Here is a 26,762-nt window from a genome sequence, read left to right on the forward strand (position 1 = left end):
GTTATGTTCTCTCTCACACTTACTGGCCACCACACCCAACCAACTGCAGGACAACCTGAAGGCCACTCTTCCCATTACCAGAGGGCAGCTGAGGGACTGCCACACCCCACCCCACGCAGCACACCTCTGTGGGCACAGGTACTTGTTCTCCACCTAAACAAGACAGGCACGTGTCAAACCATCACCACTTCAAAGGGGAACATGCCTACCTAGCACTTCAGAGCTTAATTCAAAAGGAAAAAAAACTCATCAGATGTGCTTTGAAACTTGTTTATTGCTTGAACCCATGCAAACAAGGGTGGAACTGATGCTGAAAATCTCCATACCGACCTGCACAATATATACCGCAGTTATTTCCAACCCGCCTCCCACCTCAGCAAAAGCTGCTCTCTAATCCTCTGGTCTGCTCCTCTGAAATTTGCTCGCCTGCATCAGTAACTAACCACTGGCTGCAGAGACAAGACAACCGCAGCTCATCCCAGAGCCAGCTCAAATACCATAACTTGTGTGTCTTGCAGAACAATCCACGTGGTGTGGTTTACAGCATGCTCTCCAAGGCTAAGCCGGTCTCCTCCACAATGTGTACTTAACTAAAAGTAAACCAGAATCAACAGCTTTGGGAACAACTTGCCTTTGAACTGCGACAAGAACGGCCACCACAGCACTTCCCCTCTCCACATCATGTCCTCTGGGCTGGCCTTGCTTTAGAGGCGAAGAAATCTCTCATTTGCCTTCACAAAAGGCTCAGTTTTCAAACGTGGGCACCTTCCACTTTTAGCACTAGTGTTTATCTTTCCATATTTTGCCACATACAAGCCTGGCATGCAAGCTAATCTGAGCATTCAAAGATGTGCATTAAACCTTGTATGTTGATGTCCCGAAGCTGGTTCTCCCGCGTCAAGTTGTTCCTGATGGAGTAAAATGGGGGAGGAAGTAGCAATGAAAACCTCTGCACTGTATCTTCACTGCCACCCTAACTCTGCTGCTTTCCTGGACAAAAAAAATTGGTGACAGCTCCAAGGCAAACATTTAGATAGAAAAAGTATTAATGAAGAAATCTGAAAAAAACACCAGACAGGAGCTTGCTCTCAGTAATCAAGAAAGGGCTTGTACATCCCATGCTTCTCACAGGCAAAAAAGGAAAAGCATGCACTCTTTACTTTTACAAAAATTTGGAAAAAAGTGTCTCAAGCAGATGACCAGACTTGATACTGATACAAAAAGATGGTTGCACATAGACACCAGCAACTTTTGTCATTCACCTTCACACTAACAGCATAGACTCAGCCAAGTCCCTCAACTCATTATGTACAGAGACAGGCATCACTGACACTATAAACACAGTCTGTATGCTAAATCAATATTCCTCCCTCCACAAGAAACAGAAAGAAATACAGCAAATCCTCTGTTGACCTTTTATAGCTGCAGTTGTTGGCAGCAGCAAAGTAACTCACTGACACGTTTGACAAAATTTGGCTTCCATATCAAATATCTTTATAGTATTAATTAGGAAGTAGTGAAAAGTTTAGGAATACATGATTATGTGAGACAAAAATGTTACTAAGTAAAGGAAGATTCAACTGAACTCAAACATCTTACGTTAATTTACTTAAAAGCTCATTGCTGAAGAAGCAGGTCTTCAAATACAGACAAACATGCAAGTTAACAAAGGAAGATTTGCATAAATAATTGTCTTCCAGAGAAAACAACTGTTTAAATTCTCTTTTAATTGTTTCTACTAGATTTTTAAAATTATATACACTTTATACTACAATTTAGTATAGAGTACTTCATATAATTTGTGTCTGTGTGTGCATGTGTGTGGGCGTGCTTCCTGGTCTCATTGCCACTGAGAAAACTATCAACCACCACAGTAATACACTTGTAATACTACAAGCATGTAACTCAAAAAATGCCAGTATAGACCTTTGCACACCTTTTTCCCCTCACTCAGGATGTGGACAAGAAGATGCACAGAGCTGAAGTAAAGAGGGACCTGTAAGCTAAAAGTGGAACATGGCAATTATATGGTGATTTCTATTCGGAGATGGCAGGAAGTCTTTCAATCGGATGATCAGCCTCTAAGCTCAAAGTGGAGAGGAGCACACGTCCTCTCAATTTATCCCTAATGCACAAGGGACAGATACAGCCAAGGTGCCGAGGAGGATACAAGAGACAGCATGTGCACTACAGTAGTGAAGCAATTCTGGCCAAGGGAGAGGACTTTGTGGAGGGAAGGGAGAAGGCAAATGGAAAGTTTTGATTGTTCCTGGCATGAACTCCAATGGCTTCTTCTTGTACAAGAACTAGTCTGGTCCCAAAGCAGAATGACCAAGAACCTGATTTCTTCAGCTTCAAGTATGCCTTCAACCAGGTAAACTTATTGCACCTTTCAGTCCATTTTTTTTTTAAATCATCCAACATTAAAATGTTGTTGAACAGTTCAATACAGTTGGGAGAGATTTTGGCTTGAAAAGATACAGTTCATTTTCCAATGACAACACCTCCTCCTACAACACATGCTAATATATCTATGAAGTTTCATAACTTTATTCAAGCTATTTAATCGGCTTTTCTTTGTGTTTCTGTTCCTGAAGCCCTCTTCTGCTAAAATACTACCACTGGCACAGCAGGTGTGGGGTGCCAATGAGAAGGGAGAACAGATGATGCTTCTTACATCAGGTCCTGCCTACACATATAGGGAAACACAGAAGCCTTCATATGCATTTCAAGATCCACCTTTTTTTGACCAGCTTTTCAATCATTTTTCAGGTGAGGCGGACTCAAAAAAGTAAGCAGTAAGATTAGCAAAACTGAAGATACGATAAGTATTCATTCAGCAGCAACTGAAGAGCTGTCATCATTAACAGCACACAAACCTGTTTTTCTAGAAAGGTACACCACGCTAAGCAGCAAGCATCAGAATATCCTAAACTTGACTTGGCAAGCTAAAAAATGAGCTAGGACATGCCTCTTTGGAACAAGGCTACTCTTTGCCTCTTAAAAATTCGCCCCTTTTACACAGATGCTTTTTAAAAGGAGGAGGTGTCCTCCATCTGAGTACACATAATGGCTCAGAAAACCTTTTTTTTTTATTTTGACTCACACTGAGTATTACATTCTAATCTAATAACATTGGTGGAAAACTAAACTCTAATTAAATAGCTATATTTCCAGACATGTGCAGGCCTGTCTATGTATGTGATTAATTCTTCGTTTACTGGGTTTTTTTTGAAAGGCAAAATAGTTCATTTGTTTTGAGAAAAAAATTACACATAGACTCCTGTAAAGAGAACTACCTCGACATTTAGGATTCCCTGTACTAGCCACTTCAAGGGTTACGCGCAAAGGACCATAATTTTCTTGTGTCCATTTTTGCTTTTTATCATAAATAAATTTCTAAATAAAGGGAAAGTTTATTTTCACACTGAGATATATTCATGTTTAAAAATAAGGAAGCTAAACTTAATAGATTAAGCTTGGCATAAAGCATGTATGTGGCCAAATCAAGGGCCTAGACAGGTGATGCAAACAAAAATTGTTTATGTTATGCCATTATTAATTTAAAAAACAAAAACAAAACCAAAAACAACCCTAAAACCACCAACCACTGAAAAGTGAGATTTCACAATCTGTACCAGCCACTAATATTCCTTTTATCTTTCTCACATTTAGTGTAGATTCAGATTCAGGAGTGATTCAGTTTAAGAGTGACAAAAAATACTTTAAGAGCAGGTAAATCTAATTGCAAATTGTTCGTTACAGAGCTGAGAAAAAGCATTCTATATGAACTAATTCCTAGTTTTTGAAACTGATAAGTAGGTGCCTGTTCTCCTGGACCCCAAACTGAAGCTACCTGTACATAACAGCGTAGGTCCTCAGTCTGATGATTGTAATAACATCGCCTTTCTACCACAATAGAAAAGGTGAAGCTGAACAGAAATGAATTTTGGCCTGATGGGATTTCAAATAGCAGTCATAGACTAAATTCCACCACATCTTCACTAGGGACATATTTTGTTGGGATAGAGAGTCTAAAGTAGAAGAGAAAAATGAGAGCCCTTTACACAATCCTCTCACTGGAAGTGTAAAAGCATATGTACCATGCCAGTTTTTCAAGGTTTCCAAGGGAGTGCTGGGCCAGCCCTGAGCTACCTTCTTCCACCGTTTTCGGTAAGAAGTCACTACATGAGGCATGCTTCAGCTCTATGTGCATATACAAAAACTGGAGAACATTAGAGAGGATGCACCACAGAACAACAATACACACACAACACACATTCAAAAACATTCCCTCTGGATATTTTTCTTAATTTTATAAGAAACTTACATAGATTTTATCTTGCTGATACCGCTGGAATAAGTTGTGCATAATGGAGCCTTCATGGAGATCTACGAGTGCTGCCATGTCTTCCACGCTTTCTGCACTTGTTTGATGCATAGGTGTTACTTTTTGGTGTGTGATAGTGCTCTGTTTATAAGTGAATACCTGAAAGAGAGGAAACAAGAAATATAATAATCAGAGCACATATTAAAAATCTTCAATCTGAGAAAAGAGCTTTGATACCCTTTCATATACCCTATCCAGTTTATCAGTGTGCAGACTTGTAAAACACAGTGGTCTGCCAGTCATCCCTTCTTCTAAAGCTTCTCTGACAATAACTGAAGCCCCAACTACGTACACAAGGTTCATATGAAACTAGCACATACTGACAAAGTACTAAGGCCTATAAGGTCTTTTCCTTTTTAAGGGCAAATATAATCTTATTTCACATTGGACTACCATTAGACTTTATCAAAAGAAATACAAAACAAGCAGTCGTTCCCAAAAATTCAAAAACCAAAACCCCACCCCTTACCGTAAACCCCACTTATACTCAAAAGTACTCTGGAAGAAACATTTCACAGTGGAAAACAGCAAATGAAAAGTATTGCTCTAACAGGCTGCAAGTGTTTGTAGGTTTGAGCTGAACTCCACTTGAATGTTTCCATTCAACTATCCCATTGGGTTAGGTCATTATTCCTAATGTGAGCAGCACATTAAGTTCAGTGTGCTGCAGATATTTGGAAATGACCAGGCAAACCAATTTCTAATTAATGGACTTCTGAGGCGAATTTCTGAAGCCTGTTCTGAACAGGCTCTAAAAAAGTCACAATATAAGTATTCAGTCTTACATACTCTTCTGTAAAACTATCATACATATGCTCAGACATACAACAAACTAGTTAAACTTTTATGCATACTAATGACATCACTTAAGACTATAAAACAATAGCATCGGAATTCAGCTTCCAATTTCCTTTTAATTTACATCTTGGCAACTCATGCTTATAGACATGTGCCTACATCTTACAGCCAGTGCTACTCAGGCAATACTAGTTCCCACTGACAACACCGGTTCAGTGTAAGAAAGTAAAAATGTGAAGTTAATGCAAATACTTTAATGACGTGGAATGAAATCGTTTGAAATAATATTAATAAAGCAGGTGGAAGAAGCACAGTAATTGACAGCCTGAGTGCTGGTGAGCACCGCAGGACTGGGGATCATGCAGCACAGCACAATGTATGGGGTAGTGCAAGGGGCAAGGTTTGCATAGAAGGAGAAAATCCGTCATAGGTTTTCAGCATAAAAATATACGCGTGCTCCAGGTAACAAAAGACCAAACAAGCATCACCAAGAAGGCCATCCAGTAAAACAGTGATGTTGTCTGTCTTGCTGAGATAAGCAAGAAAAAGAAACTGAAGAAGCAAGAGGCTGAACACAGATTGCACTTAACAAAGCTCTGTGCTCTGATATCCCACCAGTTGACAGAGGAGAATTGCCTGATAATATTTGTTCATTAAAATCATATCCCAAACATACCAAGTGCTGGCAGAGACCATCGCACCATTAAAGCTCGTTAACCAACACAAAGAATAATGGGGGAGGGCTGGGGGAGGAAGATCCGAGAAACAAATTTTTAAGAGGTTCTGGAAGGCAGCACAGGTGTCAACAGGATAAATGAGCAAATCATCAAAAAGTGGCCAGAGTCTCAGAGCATCCGAAGCACAATTCCTAACTGCAGGAAAAGGACAGACGCTGAGAGATCTGCAACTTATTTTATGGCAAACAACCATCAAGATGACAGGACAAGCCTTTGTACAGGGAGGGAGACGCTGGCCATGATGGAGAGAGCAGCAGTAAATGATCCAGGGGCAAGCAGTCCAGATATCTAACAAACAGAACAAATGTGTATGGTATCGACAGCAAAACTTTTTGGGCTGAAAACAGTATTAGCAGTCCCAAGACTAGCCACATGAAGTGCAAGCGGAATTAGAGGTAATTACTTTTCAAGAATAATAAACTGCAGTTCCTTGCCAGAAGAACCATGGCAAAAAAATCCAAAGCCTATACTGTAGAACAAAAATATCATAAACGAGAAAATTTAAAAATGAAAGAGATTTAAGGAGAGCAAATCCTGGAAAAGTAAGCAACTGAACAAAAACCATGTACCAGCCTGGAACTAAAACAGAAAAATAAACTTTGTAAGGCTACTAGGAAACCAAAAGGGGGTGGCATGTAGACTGTGAGCGTGCATCACGCGAACATGGAAAGGAAACAAAACATCACTTCTAGTAGAAGCATCTTCATATTTGTGATTTCTGTTCTTTGATATGTGATGTACAGGTTAGTACATCAGGCAGAATACCTCATACATCACTAAGCACGCTTATTAACGTAAGGAATTCATAGAAATGCAGTGAGGAAATCCACATGATAACTGACTCATGCATGGCAGAACTATTAAAAATGGTCTCTGCAGATTCATCCTTCCCACGCAAGTCCAGTATTTTCCCTTCTTTTGGATGTTGTGATGTTCCAGGTCTCCCACACATTGCCTTCTTGTTTGGGTGAGGAAAACAGCTCTGTGAGCGGACTCAGAGACAGGCCTGTGCGCTGACCAGATACAAAACACACCAACTGGTCATGATGGCTGCCACTCAAATCAGGAATCACAGAATCATAGAATAACCAGGTTGGAAGAGACCCACTGGATCATCGAGTCCAATCATTCCTATCAATCACTAAACCGTGCCCCTCAGCGCCTCGTCCACCCGTCCCTTAAACACCTCCAGGGAAGGTGACTCCACCACCTCCCTGGGCAGCCTGTCCCAGTGCCCAATGACCCTTTCTGTGAAAAACTTTTTCCTAATGTCCAGCCTAAACCTCCCCTGGTGGAGCTTCAGGCCATTCCCTCTTGTCCTGTCCCCCGTCACTTGGGAGGAGAGGCCAGCTACATTTCCTTTATCCAGAACTGTGCATCCCCCTCAGATTTCCTAAACCCACCATAAAACCTAGTTACAATTATCTAACAAGATCAAAGTCATCAGAAAGGGCAGCAGGATCACATGTGCAGACCTCATTTCCTTAAAATGGACTTTACGCAGTCCTGCTGCGCAAGCCCTGAAAGGCCTGCATTGTTCTATTTCATGTTGACTAACATCTTTATTAGGACAAGGACATGAAAAAGCTACCTTGAACTTTATCATTACTAATTAGAAGATCACATTATGAAACAGTACAACAGTTGAAGTCCTCAGGAAACAGGAACCAAAAGCCATTTTGCAGAGTCAGCATGTGGAAGAGGAAGACGAACAAGCTGGCTCCTGAACTTCAAGAGGAGACGATTGGCAGAGCCCAGGAGCGTCCACCCAGAAGGGTCTTGCCAGCATTTCTGGAAGGTCAAGTAAAACATGCAGGAAGCTTGCAATAAGATTTAAGACAAGCCTAACTGAGAATTCAGCAAAAATTTCTTTCCTCTCAAGATATAAATGGTCCAAGATAACAAACGTGCCGAGTACATGTAACGCTATAAACACTAAAGAGGCAGCACACAAAATAAGACCTCTTACAGTTATTATAGAAGGGAAAATTAAGAGGTTGCGGAAGGAAGGAACAATTCAAAGAACAACAAAAGGAACAGGCTCAAGAAATACAAGACAAACAACAATAAAGAGGATTTCACTGGGAAAGGAGAACACCACTTCAAAACCGTTTTGCTGTCCCTACCACGGCTTACTAGTGCAGCGATGAAAACACCAGAACGGGTTTCAAATAAGGAAGAAACCTGAAAAGCTGAGGGACCAGTGCTACCAAGTTTCCCAGGTAACACGGGAAAAAGCTGTAGCAGGCACTTTGGGGTTCGAAAATAAGGTATAAGGGAACTATTGGATGTCCAAATGTTAACAGCTTTCTGAGGTGGAGAACCCACACTCGAGGGCTGGAAGAGCGCTGTTTAGTGTCAGTCCTGAAGAAGAAAGCAAATATGACTAAAAGAAAGTAATCACATGCTTCTGAGTCAGATGTTTTTCTTTAGTCAAAAAGTAAAGATTGAAGAGACAGCTATGTGAGGACAGGATTATTTGAATTAAAACCAGGGCAACATGCAGAAACTGAAAACAAACCATACTGGTATGGTTTTGACAGCCTGTTTCAAAGTTCTGATGATATGACCTTGTGTCCTGATTCATGTCTGTTCAGAAATCAACAGGATTAATAGCTCAATTCCATTCTCTGCAGAACTGGGTAAAATTCATCAGCCTTGCTGTGATGGGGACGTAGCCGGAGCATCAAGGTCCATCTGCTCAACAGCTGTGCTACCTGTAGCACTTGCCAGATCTGCTTTAGGATACAATGAGAGCCTTCGACACTGAGAGTGAGAGCTACACTCACTTGTCAAAAATGTTACCCAGATGAGAAAGAAGGGCAAGTAGAGAAAATGAATTCATCATATCACAGTGAGAACATTAGCCTTGGACATGGGATCAAGGAAAAAGAGTGAAGTCCTCAGCAGCACACCAGCATGCCCAGGACACGGTCACAACTGCACTGCATAAACAGGATAGACTCCCATTTCACCCTCTGAATCACCACCCAGATCCTCAACCATTGCTGCAGGAAGTGCCTTCTCTTTGCATAAGATGCCAGTTGGACGCTCTCTAATGCACTGTAGGAAGCTGGAGAACTTACAGCAGCACACACTGAAGACATAATGAAAATGATGGCTTTAGCACATAAATATATAATTTTGCCTACTCGTAAATACCATACCTATTCACATTACTGCTTCATGTAACGGAATACAATACTGTATTCCAAAACGTACAAGTATTTGTTATGTGAATCTGTATCTTTCCGTTTGGTTCAGAAAAGCATTTTTTGTATGCCATGCAATTTGGAATAACTAGTATTTTACTCAAATATACACTTTTAAATCGACTAGTGAGCATGTAAAGAAAACAACTCACCAACAAGTCAGGAGTTTGAGGCATATGACTGCAATTAAATTTATTCCACTGATGCTTTTAAAGAGCATGAAAACCACCAGTATGAAGATCTTTATACTGCCCACTTCTTTATGTTGAAAATGACATTTTTATCCCTCAAAATAATCTGACATAAGAAAAAACAGAAGTCTTTCAAGATTGCATTTAAGGGGAGTATCACAAAACAATATCTGATTACTTTTCTGCACTGACAAATTATCCCTAAGCTCAAGTGCTAAGGGAAATTAAATTTTGACAAAAGATTTCATTTGTAAGACAATTTATTAACACCATGAAATAACATCAGAGCAGGCCATCAATATCATGCTTTTCTGTCTTACTGCATCATTTTGGGATGCCAAGTGACAAAAATCCATGGTCAAGTTAATATCATTAAATGGCATCGAAAGATTTCACAACAGCTGGGTCAAGTGAGTTTAGGAGAACGCTGAATTAAGTTCTTGGGTAAAGCACATCAAAAAATCCACATAATCCCCACTTCTTGCAAAAGCTGCAAGTTGCACTCAGACTTTCCAGTCTGCATGGAGCCCATACACGACTGAATTTAAGGGTGTTTTTCACAAGCAGATGGGTTTTTGGTCTGATGCTGATGATCCATATTGGATGGGAAGAAGGCAGAAGTTACTCCAGAAGTTTCTTCATCAACAGTTCACTGTTTGTATTAAGACAACCTTCATCATTTTAGTGAGATTTCCATCAGATTTTTATTTCACGGCAGAAACAGGCTTCCTTGCACCTTGGAAGCCTAGACCCAAGCTAGATTGTTACTGAATCTGCTCTGGGAAAACGTGCAAGATCAGCTACTGAAAAGTTTATGTATTGTTACTACTTTAAAACAGGCCCTTCTGTACAGTGACCTGAACACTCACCCCTCCCAAACACAACTCCCAGTCAGTACAGGCTCAGGTCTCTGTCATTAATTCAAAGACTGAGATTTGGATCAGAGTACAGGGTGGCAACAGGCACTGGCTCCCCACCACTGCTGCCTCCAGACAAGGATGAGATGACTGCCCATGGCCTTGAGCAGGACATCCCTCGGGCAATCCTGGCCAGCTGTTTCAGCCAGTCACACAGCATCGGTTTCACTGCCAATAACACAGGCCAGACGTGGTGGCACCTGAGCAATGCCAAGTCCAGCATGCTGCAGTGCTCTGGAACGATTAGGCAGCTTCGCACATTAACAGAGGATTAATTCCAACTGCCTCAGTGATGCCCACGAAAAATCACACGACTCGACAGCAGCTCCAGAGAACTTAGCTCGTATGTCCAAGACATAAGTGCCCTCATATTTCTAAGGCTTCTTTTTGCTTATGGTCACTGACCTCACAGCAGAGAGCTGAGCATAGCCCAGCAAAATACGGAGGATTGCACTGAGAAATAGCCACTTAAAAATATAATTTTTTTTTCGTTCTCTGCTGTGGGTCTGAACTTAGGATCATCATTTGTGTTCCCCTCGTGTTTAGAAGTTAAAAGAATGCAATAGATCTTACAAAATGTCTTTATACATGAGTCCAAGCAGAAAAAGAGTGGCCTGGAGCTCACATTACAAGATGCGGAATGCAGCGTTCCAGGGAGAAAAATAAATCATGACAAGCCAAGGACCCAGAGATTAAAAATAAAAATCTAGTAGTTTACTCTTTCTTCCTGGAGAGATCTACTGTCTATGTAGTTACTTAAAATACAGGACAAGGAAGCTCTTTTATAAATCAAAAGCAATTTAAGACTAAATGTAAAGCAGATTAACTACCAACACTTAAATTCTACAGTTCACCATGACAAGAGTGTAACTCAAGTAATGTTTTGGTCCAATAATTTACCATTTCTCTGTAACAGCTGACCTTAAGACATCCATTCCATTGTCCCTAAACAATCTTTGAGGCAACAACATGTACTTGGGCCCAAGGCTTTCTTTGATGCCACGTAATTTAATGTTTTTTAAAGCAATCAAAAAACCCTACAATGAAGTTTCTTATCTATTAAACCATGGAGGATAAATAAATAATTTTATGTAAGGGAGTTATTGATGTCAAGAAAAAAGTACTACCAACTAAACTGATATTGTTACCACTGTGACTAACACTGGCCTTCTCTTCAAGCAAATAGCCCATACACACATCAACTGAGAAACAACTTATTTGCCACTCGTTTTTATAAAACTTCTCTTCATTTACCCTGGGAATAACCCAAATCCCCAGCCTCCCTCCTTGGATGTTAATCTTGACCTCTAATGCAAAATGTCTAAAAGTTCGCTTTGCACATTCCTGTACCTACCCAATCGGCTGAGTAATACACAACCCAGAAATTGTGTATAATCCTCTGTTTTGTCCCCTGCTCATTTTTCAGTGCTTGTTCCTCCTCCTGTTAATAAAACTTCTTCCAAACCATTCTCCCATCAGTTCCTCTCTCGTAATACTTCCCAGACTTGCTGGGGCCTGGGACACCTAGGTCAGGAGCTGCTCCCAGGCTCATAGAATCATAGAATAACCAGGTTGGAAAAGACCCACAGGATCATCGAGTCCAACAATTCCTAACAAACACTAAACCATGCCCCTTAGCACCTCGTCCACCTGTGCCTTAAACACCTCCAGGGAAGGCGACTCAACCACCTCCCTGGGCAGCCTGTGCCAGTGCCCAATGACCCTTTCTGTGAAGAATTTTTCCTAATGTTCAGCCTAAATCTCCCCTGGTGGAGCTTGAGGTCATTCCCTCTTGTCCTGTCCCCTGTCACTTGGGAGAAGAGGCCAGCACCCTCCTCTCTACAACCTCCTTTCAGGTAGTTGTAGAAAGCAATGAGGTCTTTCCTCAGCCTCCTCTTCTCCAGGCTAAACAACCCCAGCTCTCTCAGCCGCTCCTCATAAGGCCTGTTCTCCAGCCCCTTCACCAGCTTCGTTGCTCTTCTCTGGACTCGCTCCAGAGCCTCAACATCTTTCTTGTGGTGAGGGACCCAGAACTGAACACAGTATTCGAGGAGCGGTCTCTCCAGTGAGCTGGAAGCCTGTCTCAGCACCTTCCTTCAGCCTCTCCCTGACCTCCAGTGATGACATCACTGGTGATGGCTTGCAGCACCTCCCCTGAATGGCCTTCCTACAATTTTGGAGTTGTCACACCTGCACAGAACATCCCTTTGCTCCTGAGCTCCACAGTGTGGGGAAGCACGTTGCCATGATGGAAATCAAGAGCTCAGCAAACGCACTAAATTGCATCTCTTTGTTGTTTCCCTATGCCTTGACCACTGTTAATAAGCTTTTCTGATCAAGACATCCCATCTAATGCCTATTCCACAAGAGGAATTTGAAGGCAGTTTATTCCACACACTGACCTGTTTCTATTTGTAGACAAGCTCTATTGTCAAGTATCAACAAGCTTCCAATTACAGGTTTAGCGCTCATGACCCCTCCATTTGGCTTGTCTACACAGACAATAAAGAAATTTAATTCAAATTAAACACATTGATTTTACCTAGATTATAATATAGTTAGCCTCTAGGCAGTCCATGCTAATTCTTACAAGAAAAAAAAATAACTTTCTTTGCAAGCAACCTTGTATAACCTATAGTTATAAACCACCTGAAGACATCGCGAAGCTTGATTTCTAAGAAGCTCACCTATAAATACCGTGACCATGGCACTGCAGAAAATGTGAAATACTCCTGGCATGTCATCAGCACTTGCTTCCCTACAAAAAAGCATCCCTTCGTCTCCATGAGCAGAGAAGTTGCAGTTGCTCAGGCTTTTGTAGAACACCAGACCAAATGAAGGTGTCCAAGGGTAGGACCTCTTCTCCTAGGGGAGACCTCATTGCTCTCTACAACTACCTGAAAGGAGGTTGTAGAGAGGAGGGTGCTGGCCTCTTCTCCCAAGTGACAGGGGACAGGACAAGAGGGAATGACCTCAAGCTCCACCAGGGGAGGTTTAGGCTGGACATTAGGAAAAAATTCTTCACAGAAAGGGTCATTGGGCACTGGAACAGGCTGCCCAGGGAGGTGGTTGAGTCACCTTCCCTGAAGGTGTTTAAGGCACGGGTGGACGAGGTGCTGAGGGGCATGGGTTAGTGTTTGATAGGAATGGTTGGACTCGATGATCCTGTGGGTCTCTTCCAACCTGGTTATTCTATGATTCTATGACACAGGAGGTGCAATACAACATGAGCCTTTGGCTCCCTGCCAGGCAGCCAGGCAGCAGTAGAGTCTTGACTGGAAGCCAGCTTTGACCACACAGCAAGCCAGGGGAGAGGCCTTCAACCTGCCGGGCACTGTGAGATGAGGCGAAGAGCAGATCCTGGCACACAGCAGAGGAATGGGGGAAGGTCTGGGCCAATGATTCCCATGGGTTCAATCCTCTGTCTAGCTTCAGACAATCCACCAAAGTCACACGTGAGCCATTGTTAAAGTAAACAGAACCCAGTGAACATGAAATGGCAATAGTCCTTTTGCTTTCAATGCAAATCGCCTTAAATAGACCTAAGCACATGGGGCTTCTTGGAAAGAAGACCAAAACACTAAACCCCCCCTCACTCTTTATCCATCATTTTCCACACAATAGAAAGTGCATCTATAGATGATGCCACACACTGAAAGCATTAGGTTGAATACCAACATCAGTTACAGCTCAAGTGAAACTCTCAATTTCAAACTCATATTTATTCAATGATTCATATGAAATAAGCAATGATCATTTGCAACTGAATGAACAAGACTGAATTTGAATAAAATGTCCTGCTATCAAGAACTGAAACAACTCTGTTAAGTAAACAGCCTACAAATCACACCAGCTTTACCGAGGCACAAAGCAATCACTCTCACTAGGTCTTTTTCTAAAAAAAGACTGACTGGACTGTCTCTGAGGCTAGAACAGGAGCAGTCAGTGTGCCACAGTAATGACATTGGAAGCAATGCTTATGTGGGAGCTGGAGCTCTGAGGTGCCATCCCTTCAGAGCAAGCTTTATCCCAAACAGAGGCTGGCTGGAGAAGGCAATCCTCTGATGAGGCCCTCCAGGATGCCAAAAAAAACCCTCAGCAACACTTCTGCAAGCCTTTTGGCCTCATCACTTTCCTCTCATTCCAATACTTTGTATGAACCAATGCACCGACCCTGCTTCAGCTGCCACTACAGTCTGTGGGTACAGATGGTGCCCAAACCCAGTAGGGACCATCCTGCCTGCTGCCAGCACAGAGGGATGCACAGAGAGCCAAGGGGCTGCCCAGGGAACTGCCACCAGGCACAGCTGCCAGGTGGGAAGTTCCTGTCCGGAAAGGCTGTGGCATTTATCACCACTGTGTTATTACCAAATGCAAGGAGGTTCTGCAACATAACCAGCTAGGGAGGCTGAAAGGGATCATAGCCGCTGGGCTGGGTTGCTCCCTCTGAAAGGTTGCTGGAGAGGGCTGGGAGGAAAGAAAAAGAAAACGGCAAGAAAGGATTTTTACACCAAAATGGATGGCCTTGCTGGCAAACTTCAGCACGCTGAGGCAGCGTAGGGCTTTGGTTTCCCCTCACTCCTGCTGTCACCCTCAGCAAGAGGCAGCAGGTTTACGGCTCACTCAATGTAAAGTAAGAAAAGGATACTAGCAGGCATTCACAAATACAGTGCCGAAGGCGAAAACATCCAATGCATTGAACATTTCTAAAGTCATTTGTGAACAAAAGACATGACAATTTGCACATGCATAGAGGAAGTTCATACACAGCAATCTCAGTTTTCAGATCTCCTGACACTTAACTATAAAACTCTCATAATTTAAGCTTCTCCACTTTATTTTAGTTTCCCCAAACCCTGGCTTAGTTTTTTTCTGATGTAAATACTGCACACCTCATAGCAACCATAATCAATTGTACTCCAATCACTTTCTAAACAAATGACTTTTTGTTCACAATGGCAATGTGTCTTCTTCAGTAGGATGTTCCTGCCTTAATTTAAAAGATACCTTTTACATCCTTCTGTATTGACAGATTTCCGGAGAAGCAGAATAGGCAAGTGGTTAACATGAGAGTGAACTGCCAGAGCTCTGAAATGATCTTTGAGGGACTAATATCCAAGATCATTTTGATGCAGCTCTGATGAAGTTTGGATATGACTCTTTACTTGCTTAAAAAAAAAAAGGTTTAATTTTTCTTTGCTTCTATGTTACAAAAATGAGAGTATTAGAATCATAAAAGCGTAAATCTGAATTGAAGCATGAACTACTCATTTTAACAGACAATAAAAGCCAGAGCCCTTTATATATTTTCAAACAATCTTTTAATCTTTTTATTCCTATAGTATCATAAAATACTGTTTCTACAGTACCTCTAATTGCTTTGTAAAGACAAGCCAAAACCCCCACTTGCCTGGCAACCTGCACTACACACTCCTACACACGCTCTTTTCACTGCTTACTGTTGCTTTAACCCAGAAAATGGGATCTGGGTAACAAGTGAAACACTATGCAAACACCCTGGCTTGAACATCAGTCCCTATTTATGCTCTTTTTGCGTTTTAAATGCTCAGACAGGCTTTTCAATAAGCTCGTGTTTACTATCTGGTTGGGGCTGTTCTGGTTTTTTGTTGCAGGTTGCCTGCAGTGAGAGGTTTTGACAGAGTTATACTGCTAGCAAGACAGCCAAGGATGTATTTATTCACAGTCAAAGCTTCCTCACAGAAGCAGACCTTTAACAAGGCAGCTGCCTCCTCCTTCAACTCCACCTGCTGAAAAACTCTAAGTGTACACAGGGAATAGGAGGTAGAAAGGGGAGGAACTCAAGCCCTGAATACAATAAGCTCTTAAGGACATCTGTCTACGAAAACAAATATGTACATGATGACACAACAGAGAATGATCAAAGTACAATTACAGGTAGGTGAACATACAACACTGGGCATTCTCCCCAAACTTAAGCATACAGTACAGTTTCTATGGTAGCCTTCTCTACAAGCTTATACTATTTCAAAGTTAACTTCTATGATGCAAACTGGTCGCAAAACAATTCATCAGCCTTTCAGGAATGGGCTACCAGAGAAGAACAGAGGAAGGCCACTCCTTCCACTGCCACAGCCTTTAATTCAGTTAAACAACAACCAGGATTTTTTCCAGTTCAGACTGCAAATAATTGGAAGATGATCTTAAAGGAGAGTGGGAAGGGGTGACCCCTCCTTACCTACATGCCCAGTTCTGACACACAGAGGTAATTATAGGGTAGGCAGCGACAGACCAGTCCTCAGCCACCTTTCAACCTAACCAAGTTAGTGTTGACTCCTACATCAGCATTGCTTCCCCCACTCAAGCATGCATCTCAAATCTCAAGAAATTTTTTTGCTAACATGGAAGTATTATTATTAAAAAAAAAAAGTGAGTGCAGGCAATTTATCCACATTCAGAATTAGCCAATGTCATTTGCGTGGCATGTGAAATCTGTACAAGCAGTAACAAGAGGAGCACAGTCTAGGGACAGAAGAACCCTAGCCATATTTCATAGTCTAATTTGGAGCTAAACCTCAACTCACTCCATAAAGTTCAAGCACAGATTCCTCCAACCGAAGTGTGTGAACCAGAGCCCTGGTAACATGAGATCCAGAGACGTGGGAGAGTTCATGCATAGAACCCTATGTTTAGGTCTAGGAGGACATCCAACATCCACTCTGCTGCCTATCTCTCTAGACCCAGCAGTAAAGCTCACCATAGCCCCTGGCAGTACCAGAAGGGGACAAATGAGCCGGGAGAGTAGGAGGCTTCATGCAGCACAACAGAAGGATTTACTTGCTTTGCCACAGCACAGCAGAGATGAAGAGATGCAGCTCACCTTCAGCTCTGCATCACAGTGAGCCAGCCTTGCTGGAGCTCTGTGGTTAGGTAGGGCTACGTTCATGTGTGTCCTACGTGAACCTGGGGTGTCTCAAACTCCTATTTCTCCAGAAGACAGGGAGCTGGCTGCAAACCAGCTTTTCAGCTTTGTTCTAGAAATAAAAAATTAGACATTCCAGCTTCCATATGCTGGAGAGGGACCTGCTGGTGTATGATTTACTGCAGGGATGGCTGCCCAAGCCTGCAAATCCTCTCAAATCATAATTCTGCAATAACTCTTCCTGAGGGCCATTGCTCTTGCATGCCCTGCTAGGAGGACCATGACAAAGGGCTCTGTGTCTGCAGAGGGAAGGAGCAAGGGACTCCAACTCCCCGCCAGCAAACAACCATGGGCCACTGCACCCATCCTGTGTGCAGCATCCACCCACCCCAGGAGGGCAGGGGGTCCCTCTCCTGCTAGTATCTCTCAGATTGCTTACTCTGATGACAGAAATAGTAGATGAAAGGTCAAAGGAGGGAGGAAAGAAAGAGAAGCTGGAATAAGTCTGAATTTCTACACAGTAACTCAAAAGTTCGGTTTTTTATGATACACTCTGAGGTTTGATTATCAAAAAAATCAGCGTAAAAATCATTACTTTTAAAGGCATTACAGAGTGTATTTTGCCCTTTTCTCCAGGGCAAATGTGGTTGGACAACAGCAACAGGCTCCAGCAGATGACCATCAGCTGCTCCTGGATAAGCCTTGCTGGTCACTTAGCGTTGCTACACAGGTCAGCCAGCCTGTTGCAGCTGTTCCGCTCTCTTCAATCCTGAAGTCCTCCTGAAAAGCCACCAAGGCACTTAGCTAGCTGTGGCACAAAGCCAAGGTTAAAACCACTTACGGCTCTCCCATGTCCATAATATTCTCACACCTAGGCACTCACCATCATGTCTTGTTATGTTAAACTCTCTGTCATAGGAAGCCATAATCGTTCTCAGCAAGGAAACCTGAAACCTTTTAAATTTATGTAATTGGGACTGGCTCTCCACCATCACCACCCCCTAACACTGTTAACTGCAGCAGGAGGACAGCTTGCTGCAAGAAAGTACAGAACAGGTTTGGACAAGCATGAAACAAAGCTTCACATATTTAAGACAGCAGCCCAGGCAGTTAAACTTTTTTCACCACAAGTGTAACGCTGAGATCCACGCCCTGAAAGCCCAACCAGCTCCTATGACTGAGATCCCCCAGCCCTGCATATGGCTGAAGTCAGAGGATTCCCACCGATACATGCCAGACATCGCCAAGTCAGAGGACCCAAAATGCAATTGACATTCATTTATGATACCTTCAGATTTTTCCTGTTGTAGCTACTTTTTTCCCCCAGGTCTTTGTTTACTTTTGTGGGAAGGACACCACACAACCGAAGTCTTCCAGATCTCTTCCGCCCAATGACTGCTCCGGTTTAAGATCAACAAAAGCAGTTGAATATTCCACAATGACTCAATCATCATGAAACCATGGTGAAGAGAAAGAGAAGTAGTGATGTAAGAAGAAAAGAAAAAAACAAAGAGACACATCTAATAAAACTACCAATTTTATTTGTTTTGAAAAGGTTGCAAAAATGAGAGTGAAAGTAGACTTGAAACACTTATCAAAGAATCAAAGAATGATTTGGGCTGGAAAGGACTCTGAAGATCACCTAGATCCAACCCCTTTATCATGGGAAGGGACACCTTCCACTAGATCAGGTTGCTCAAACCCCCATCCAACCTGGCCTTGGGTGTAAAAGCAACAGAAATCTCATTTTTTTTCTATTTGTCTGAACAGCAAGCCCACATGCAACTTTCATTTGTAAGAAAATACTGCAGTGGGCATGAATGTGTATTTCTTCTAAAGTTCAAAATCTTTAAGTTTAGGCTGGAAAAAAAAACACAAACTGCTTAGTTACAAGCAGCACCCTAGAGTCATTTTCTAATTTGCACAGAACAGGAGTGTTAGTCACACTGATTACATAGTCAGGTACAAATTACTTAGGCTCTTTCAAATGCATACTAGTAAATTTGATTATTACTGAAATAAAGTAGACATTGTTAGGTATGCCAGAGTGAGCTCCTTCTTTGACTGGAAACTTTTTAGGAAAAAAGCTATGTCTTTGCTATAAAATTTTACAGTGTCTGGCACATAGACTGAAAGACCTCTTGCAGATATTGTAGTACAAAACACAACTATGTTTTAATATGTCTGGTTTTGGGAAAACAATACTATATTCTTTTGCTTTGTTGTATTACAATGAGCACAAATAAATATACCAGGTCCAGAAAGCCATACAAATTCACAGAATGGCTAAAAAAGCTTTTCTTCTGCCTTTCTTATATTTACAAGAAGTTCTCTTTTTTACACCTTTAGAGATAATACTACATGTATGACTGTTAATTTGCTGTTACTGTGCAAATAATAATCTCTTTTCATTGCAATTGCCAAGGGCCTGTGGCTGTTAAATAAAAAGCCTTACATCTTTTTTGCCCCGAACAAACAGAAAAAAAACCTAACCAAACAAAAAGGATCCACTGAAGGTTTGAATATGTCTAGTTTTGGACATACTTGCATGGTAGACTTTTTTTTAGAAAGAGGTTACTGGCACTGCTAAAACCTGCCCAGGAGACTGGAGCACCCATAAGTCACTGCAGAGCGTGGAACAACAGGTATGAACAAATGCCTTTAAAATAAGTCGTACTTTATGACGTGGATATTGCTTTGAAATGCGTGAGAACACGCATTATACAGATAAGGAAAAGAAGTTGCTCTTGGCTGCAGAAGTTTGATAGACCATCCTATATGACACTCCCATAAAATCAGCATATAAACTGTCTGGTTTGCGCTTGAACTACAAACCTCCTGCCTTGCTAGAAACGAAAGAGCAAATTTAACACATATGAAGGTGGTCCACTTATTAAATTTGCATGCAATTTATTTTTCCACAGCTAGACTGTGCTTACATTTGAAAACCATAGTTGTATTACATACCAGAAAGCATGCATGTGTATATTGGAGAAGGCCACTTACAATTGATTCCCATGATAAAGCAAAAAGCAATTCAAAGCATCTTTTTTTTTCTCCCAAAGAAGGACAGTATTTCTTCAGTAATTATGTCAGAATTATGAAGGAGACAGACAAGAAAGATGTCTTTTATTCAGAAAATTACTTGGTAGCTTTCCATGTGACCATAATGTTTATAGTCCTGGAAAGAAAAAAATTCAGCCTTTCGCTGCAAATAAAACTATAACAGCATTTTTCTGCGTTTACAAAGGATACTGTTGTTTGGATTTTAATTTCCTTAATAAACCTCAAGCACAAAAAGCTATAAAAGCCTCAGCCAATACTCTTTAAAACGAGGTTTAGATATAAATGCAACAGGAAGAATATGGTGAGATTACTCTGGCATGGTACTAGAAACAGATTAGAAGAAACAGATTAATGTTGGATCATATTTTTAAATCATTTGAATGGAAAGACAGGTTGTGAGACAAATACACTGACATGGCAATCTTGCATATCAGCAAATAAATATTGTTGCATTCCACTTACCTTCCCCATCTACTCTCAACTAGGCAAACAGATTCATTTTACTGCATTTTCTGATAAATATCATGTCTTAAAGCTCAGTGTTAGAAATTAAGAGGAAAAGCCTTCTTGCAAGTGACAAAAGATTCCTTTTTCCCATATTAAAATCAATGTTCTCTTCACCTAAGGATGCCACTCCTCTCACCTCCCCTAACAGCCTCTGCTTATTACATGTGCTGCCTTGTCAAGGGTGCAGTCCTAGTTAGCACACCAGCTAGCTGTTCTTATTATTACAGACTTTTACAGTGCGTAGGCCTTAATGTGAAACAGGCTCAGAGACTAGGAAATGAAGCAGCAAGTCCATCTGATGGCCAATAAGCCCAGGCAAGTCTGATTCTTGACATCCTGCACTGCAGGACACTGGGCAGTGCACGGATTGCCTGTCTTTTTACATTCTAGTCCCCATCCCTCTAAACGCTAGAATTCTCTGTAAATTTCAAATAGTCTGCAAAGTTCACTGTTGTTCATTATGATTTCTGGTGGAATGCAAGGTGAGCAAAGACTTGTATTTTTTTTTCTTCATTTTAATGTGAGAGGAAGGAAACCAACTTCTGCTGCAAACATGTAGAAGGAAAAAAAAAGCTATAGTGTTCTTATCCATAGAACTTACAAGCTGAAGGGCATATTTTTCTTAACCTAGTACAGCAAAGAAGCTATGACTATGAAAAATCCTCCTACAGAACAAACAGTATCAAATTAGAAGATAAAGAATGCACCGAAGATACACTTTGTTTGACTACCCAGGGCCCGAGTTAATCTCACCTTAGTCTGAGAGTATTTATCTAATGTGATTCAAGTGACTTCTGCCCTCTCTTCTGTCTCTCTTGTCTATCCTTCAGACCCCAGACTTATGCTTAGACTCACCGGGCAAGTCTACTGACTTAGTTCCACACAAAAACTGTTGCCTGTTCTGACGGTGCCATGATTTTGGATACACATAGCATCAGCATCTCTAATAAATATTTTATGTGGAGTGATTTTATTGCCAGAAACATTGCCTGAAGGCATGGAACTCAGGTGTAACAAGCCAATTAAACAGAGGACCATACTTCCCATTAACAAGAAAGCAGTAGCATTCAGTGAATTCAGCGTCTATCACCTCAACAGGTTAGAAAAAAAACTAAGGTGATATGACAAAATTAGCCATGCAGTATTGAGGTGACTCATCACCAGGTGACTCATAACTAATGACTGACTCCAAATCCCCTGCAAAACACAAAAAATGCTGTGATCCTACAAAAAAAAGCCTTAACATTTGTATTACAAGCTCTTTCATCATCAAAACATGCATTAGCACCAGCACTAAAAGCAGGTTTCTTATACCATAACAGAAATGTGTATAAAGTACTTAGCCTGCAAAAGAAGAGACTATTTCCTAAAAGAATCCATTAAGACACATATTCCTTCCTTTCAGCACAGCAGAATGCATACCTATTCATACAAAAGATTCATTATTTGTCATTCTACATTACAATAGCTTCAAATACAAATCTTTATACTGATACCTTCACACACTTTTCTTTAACATCCACACTGACAAACAAGACATGCATGACCAGGCAAAGCATGCAAAGACCTCCAACAGTCATTATATCCATGGAAGTTCAGTACCAGTGAGAAATCACCCAGCGCCTCATTTAGTTCAAGACAGGTATGTGCAAGAAAAATCATACTTATTTCTGGTATGGTTTGAAAATTAACCTGTATTAAGTCATTCTCAGGAAACCCCTCTATTGCAAAGAATATAAAATTACTGTTTTATTGGAAGTGTTCAATTCTGAGATTCACTCATTCGAAAAGTTCAGTTAACACAACAAATCTGCTGACACCACCATGACGAAACTTTGCGTGATTAGCAGATGCAATTGAAATAAATGTACTTGTGCTTTTATAAACAAATACTACTACACTATGGGGAGAAAAAAAACACTCCACAGGAGCATACCTGTAGAATATCCATTTGTAGTGACCATGCAGGCATACATAAATGCAAGTGTGACAAATTAAAACACAGTCCCTATGATTTTGCATTTGCTAGATTCTATCATAGCTAAAACTTTCAGAGATGGAAATGGATCAAAAAAGAGAAGCAAGGCACAAACTCAGGTGCTGGAAGTCAGGCACAAAACCTTAACATCAAATACTGGGCCACTTTAAACAGCTCGGAAGAAACTTAGCAAGCTAAACACATTCCCATCGTCATCTAAATTAGAAAACCTGATTTCACTTACCATAATTTATAGGTTTTGATTTAACTGATGTGACCAAGATAAAAATAGATACCCTTATCAGAGTTTGCACAGAGACTGAGAATTCTCACTTGACTACAAGAACCTGTCCACTGAACACCGCTTCACATTCCATGGCAGGGAAACACAACACAGGTCAGGTACCAGAGGAGGAAGCCTGTTGGTGAGGGGAAGGTTTACGGTTTACCACCAGACTATCAGAATGCACTTCTGGAGAGGACAAGTCAAAGAAAGCACATGTCAGGTATGCAACCTGTCAATTAGATTAAACCAGACAAAAAAAGATGAAAAAGCACTCATTTTTATCCTCTCTGCAGCAGCTCAGAGAAAGATAAATCAAGCAACTCTGTCTTGCTGACAGACTGTAAGCAAGCACTGGTCTCCAAAGAAATCCACTTCTTGACATCAGAGGCTTTTCCCGTTAAGGCAGGTCTGCACTAGATCCAGCTGATTCAGCCCGTGAATCATGAATAGGAGGGTTTTTCCTAGCAAAGGTCCTTGACCTCAGCAGAATTACACCAACTGTGCTTTTTCAGTGAGTCTTATTTGCTCACAGGGCTATTGAGGTTACTTGATCCAGGGTTAGCAGGCTGTCCCCTCAGCCACAAACTACTAGCACATCTGCCAAAATCTTTTTCCAGGTCCCTTGGGGCACAGTTCAATCCAATTAAAACATGCACAAAAGTCATAAAACTGAAAAACTGTTCTCTTGGTGCTCTGGGGTCCAGATGTCCAAAGGTCTTTCACTCTACTACTACAACAGAAACAGAAGTCAAACCCTTCCCAACAAAGTTGGTTTGGCTCTTACTGACATCAGCTGGCCCTTTTCCACACACGTCTGAGATGCAAATCATGCTGGCAGGCTGGTGTCCCTTGGACCTAATGCTGCACATACAGCTGCTAAACTTGCTAGGAGCTGCAAAGGTCCTCACAACTTGTAATGCAGTGTATTCATTAGTACTTACTAATAATCTTGAAACTGGATTTTTCTGCACAGTTTCAAAGGAACTAAGGAAGAGCTTGTCCCCACAAAATTCAGTGCTTAAGTATCAGCATGTCCTTCTACTAACACAACCGCACCACTGCAGTTAAACCACTCTGCTGCATCAGCTGAAGTTGTAGTGCTGTCAGTGCCCATATACATTCTTTTCTTTGAGTTTGCAAAACCCACTTCCTTGAAACCAAAAGATATAAATGCCAGGAAGAAAAGGTGGTGGGGGGTGGTGTTATATTAAGACAAAAGGCTAATATCAGAATTTGTATCACTGTAGTTAAAACCTTCATAGGCACAATTTGGTTTACAACTTTCTTCAGACGTGCCTCTGGTGTTCAGCATTTATTCCATAAAACATTCCTCCAAAGGAGATACTTGGATTGGGCACCAGCTGTCATTTCAGCAGAGAATCAAAGAGAGAGATCTATTTCCCTCAGACGTGAACATCCTCTACAAAGGACTAATAACAAGGGCACGGGTTTATCTATCTGATCTGGTCAAGGAGACAAGCGCATTTCCAAACAGTGGTGCCAAAATGTGAGTAAGGGATGCAAAGCCTCATCAACCTGGCAATCTCAAAGATGTTTTGAACCGGCAGGGAGACACTCCCCTGGAGCACAGTGCTACAGGCACATACTTCAAGCAGGATACTGACCACAGGGCACAAAGACATCACAGTTCAAGCTATCGAGGCATGCACACAGCAACCGGCCAGGACAGAAAGGCTTGGGGTAGGGTCCCAAAACAGAAGGGCGTGTTACGAGCTAGCAATCCATTGCCATCTCCAATTCAAGATCACAAAAGGTAACACTGCTGAGACAAGTTCAAGCAAGCACTCCCCACAAACGCTGCTGGATTGTAGAGTGAAGAAGTGAGTTCAGATCAGCTACCATCAAGTGTTTATTTCCAGCGGGAAGAGGCAATCAGGAGTGCATATTCTGGCTGTTCCACCACCACATCCCACAAGTGCTCACTCACCTGTGCTCACATCAGATGCACAACTTTCACCCCAGCTGGGTGCTCAGCCACAAGATTCACCCCGCAGGGATGGCAATGGGAGGCTCTGGCTAAACCTAACACACGCACACGACCACACAGCACAGGTACTGCCCAGGGAAGTGCTGCACATACAGCTACTAAACGTGTTAGGAGCTGCAAAGCTCCTCACAACTTCTAATGGAATGTATTCATTAGTATTTCCTATTAAGAAAATTTTCTATTAAGAAAAAATTTTCTATCAATTTTTAAGAAAAAATTTCTCAAGCAACATGTGTACACTCCCCATTTCTGACAATTTGCAATAAAAAAGCTACAATACTTCCAATCCTTCCTAAGAAGAATGTAAAAGTGAAGAACAGTTTGTGGATGGTTTGGGCATTTTTTTTCTTTTTGACCCACAGACCTATTTTCAAACACAAAGGAAAAAGTGAATAAAAGGCCTTTTAATACTAAATTTCTAGTTCCAGAAACTAAGTTTTCCATGAGCTCAGAGACCAAAACTCCAACACCACTACCATGTAGTTCAAAACACTTGTAACACATTCAAGATCTTTTACAAGAAAGTTCAAACTTCATTTGTACTCAGACAGCAAGAGTTGGCTTTTCTTCCAAGCCTCTTCACAAACCTGTTGTTCAATAATGAGCTTTCAAAACTATGTCTAATAGTATAAAATTCATTGCTCCCTTTATACTAGTCTCATTATCCTGGTCTCTTGCTGTGCTTGCTCTTTTTAACAGATGGAACAAGTATTAGCTTGATTTCCTACCACACATCAAGTTTACAGCTGACTTTAGCAATATAAATCTCTATGAACTGATACGATCTCTGTTAATTTACTATTAAATGTGTAAAGCTAGAGATTTTATTTTTGCCCTGCATCTGACAGAAAATGAGAACATACCTTACTTTCCTGACATGCTGTAACTTCTGCATGCAGATGCGACTGATAAAAGGAATTCAAATCAAGGCCAAAACTTAGATATCATAAAAGATGTAAAATTAATATATCCATCTGCATCCATATGCAGAGTACCCCCCCAAAAAAATTCCAAAAGAAGCAACCCAGGAATACTGCAGTTAATACATAACAAAAGGAAGTTTTAATATCTAAAGCTAGCAATAGCACATTTCAATGAGAAAATGAAATTAAGGCACATGCCTGTTCAAAACACATCCTGCCGAGAAAGTAAAGGAAAAAAATCAGATAAAAAATAATTTCATTGCTACATCTCCTAGATTATATTCCTGAGACTTTGTACATTCATATAGGGATAGCCAGGTGTGAATCCAGGTGAAGCAGCATAAAAGAAAATGGGGAAGGAGAGTGGAAGCACTGCTGACAGCTCATGGAAGTCACACCACACCTGGTGACTCTAAACTCAGCAGACGTGCCAGGACAATGCCGCTTGATGCTTTGCTGTTGGTGAGCCTGTGCTAACAGACTCTGAATGTTTTTCAACTGGTAGACTGGTAATTTTTTTTCTGCTACAGAAACACAGATCACTTCTTAGTTTCACAACTGGAAATTAGCGGATAGTATTTACTGACTCATTTCTGCTTCAGTCACCAAGTACTGTATGGTGCCCTTGGCTGAAGGCAACAGCCAGAACCTGCCATCGTTTATGTAAATGCTGAAAAAAGTTAAAATCTCAAGCACAAAAAAATGGTACTTTCTCTCTAAAGCTAAGGAACTCCTTTCCTGCAAGTCCCCTGGAGCAAGAGCCAGCTCCTCCAATAACATGTATGCTGTACAGCATGTTCCCTTAAAGGAAAAAAAAAAGAAGAAACTTGCTCCTAACAGGCAACGCT

General features: G+C 41.4%; 1 protein-coding gene across 1 annotated transcript in view; it reads right to left on the reverse strand.

Moving 5' to 3' along the window:
* MYO10 (myosin X) overlaps positions 1-26,762 on the reverse strand; it is a 165,503-nt gene that overhangs the window by 87,778 nt on the left and 50,963 nt on the right. The window contains exon 3 of the mRNA XM_069853025.1: positions 4,331-4,489. Within this exon, the coding sequence (XP_069709126.1) occupies positions 4,331-4,489 (159 nt within the window). The remainder of the gene's footprint in view (positions 1-4,330; positions 4,490-26,762) is intronic.

Source organism: Phaenicophaeus curvirostris, chromosome 3, assembly GCF_032191515.1.
Source record: "Phaenicophaeus curvirostris isolate KB17595 chromosome 3, BPBGC_Pcur_1.0, whole genome shotgun sequence".
Classification (NCBI taxonomy): domain Eukaryota; kingdom Metazoa; phylum Chordata; class Aves; order Cuculiformes; family Cuculidae; genus Phaenicophaeus; species Phaenicophaeus curvirostris.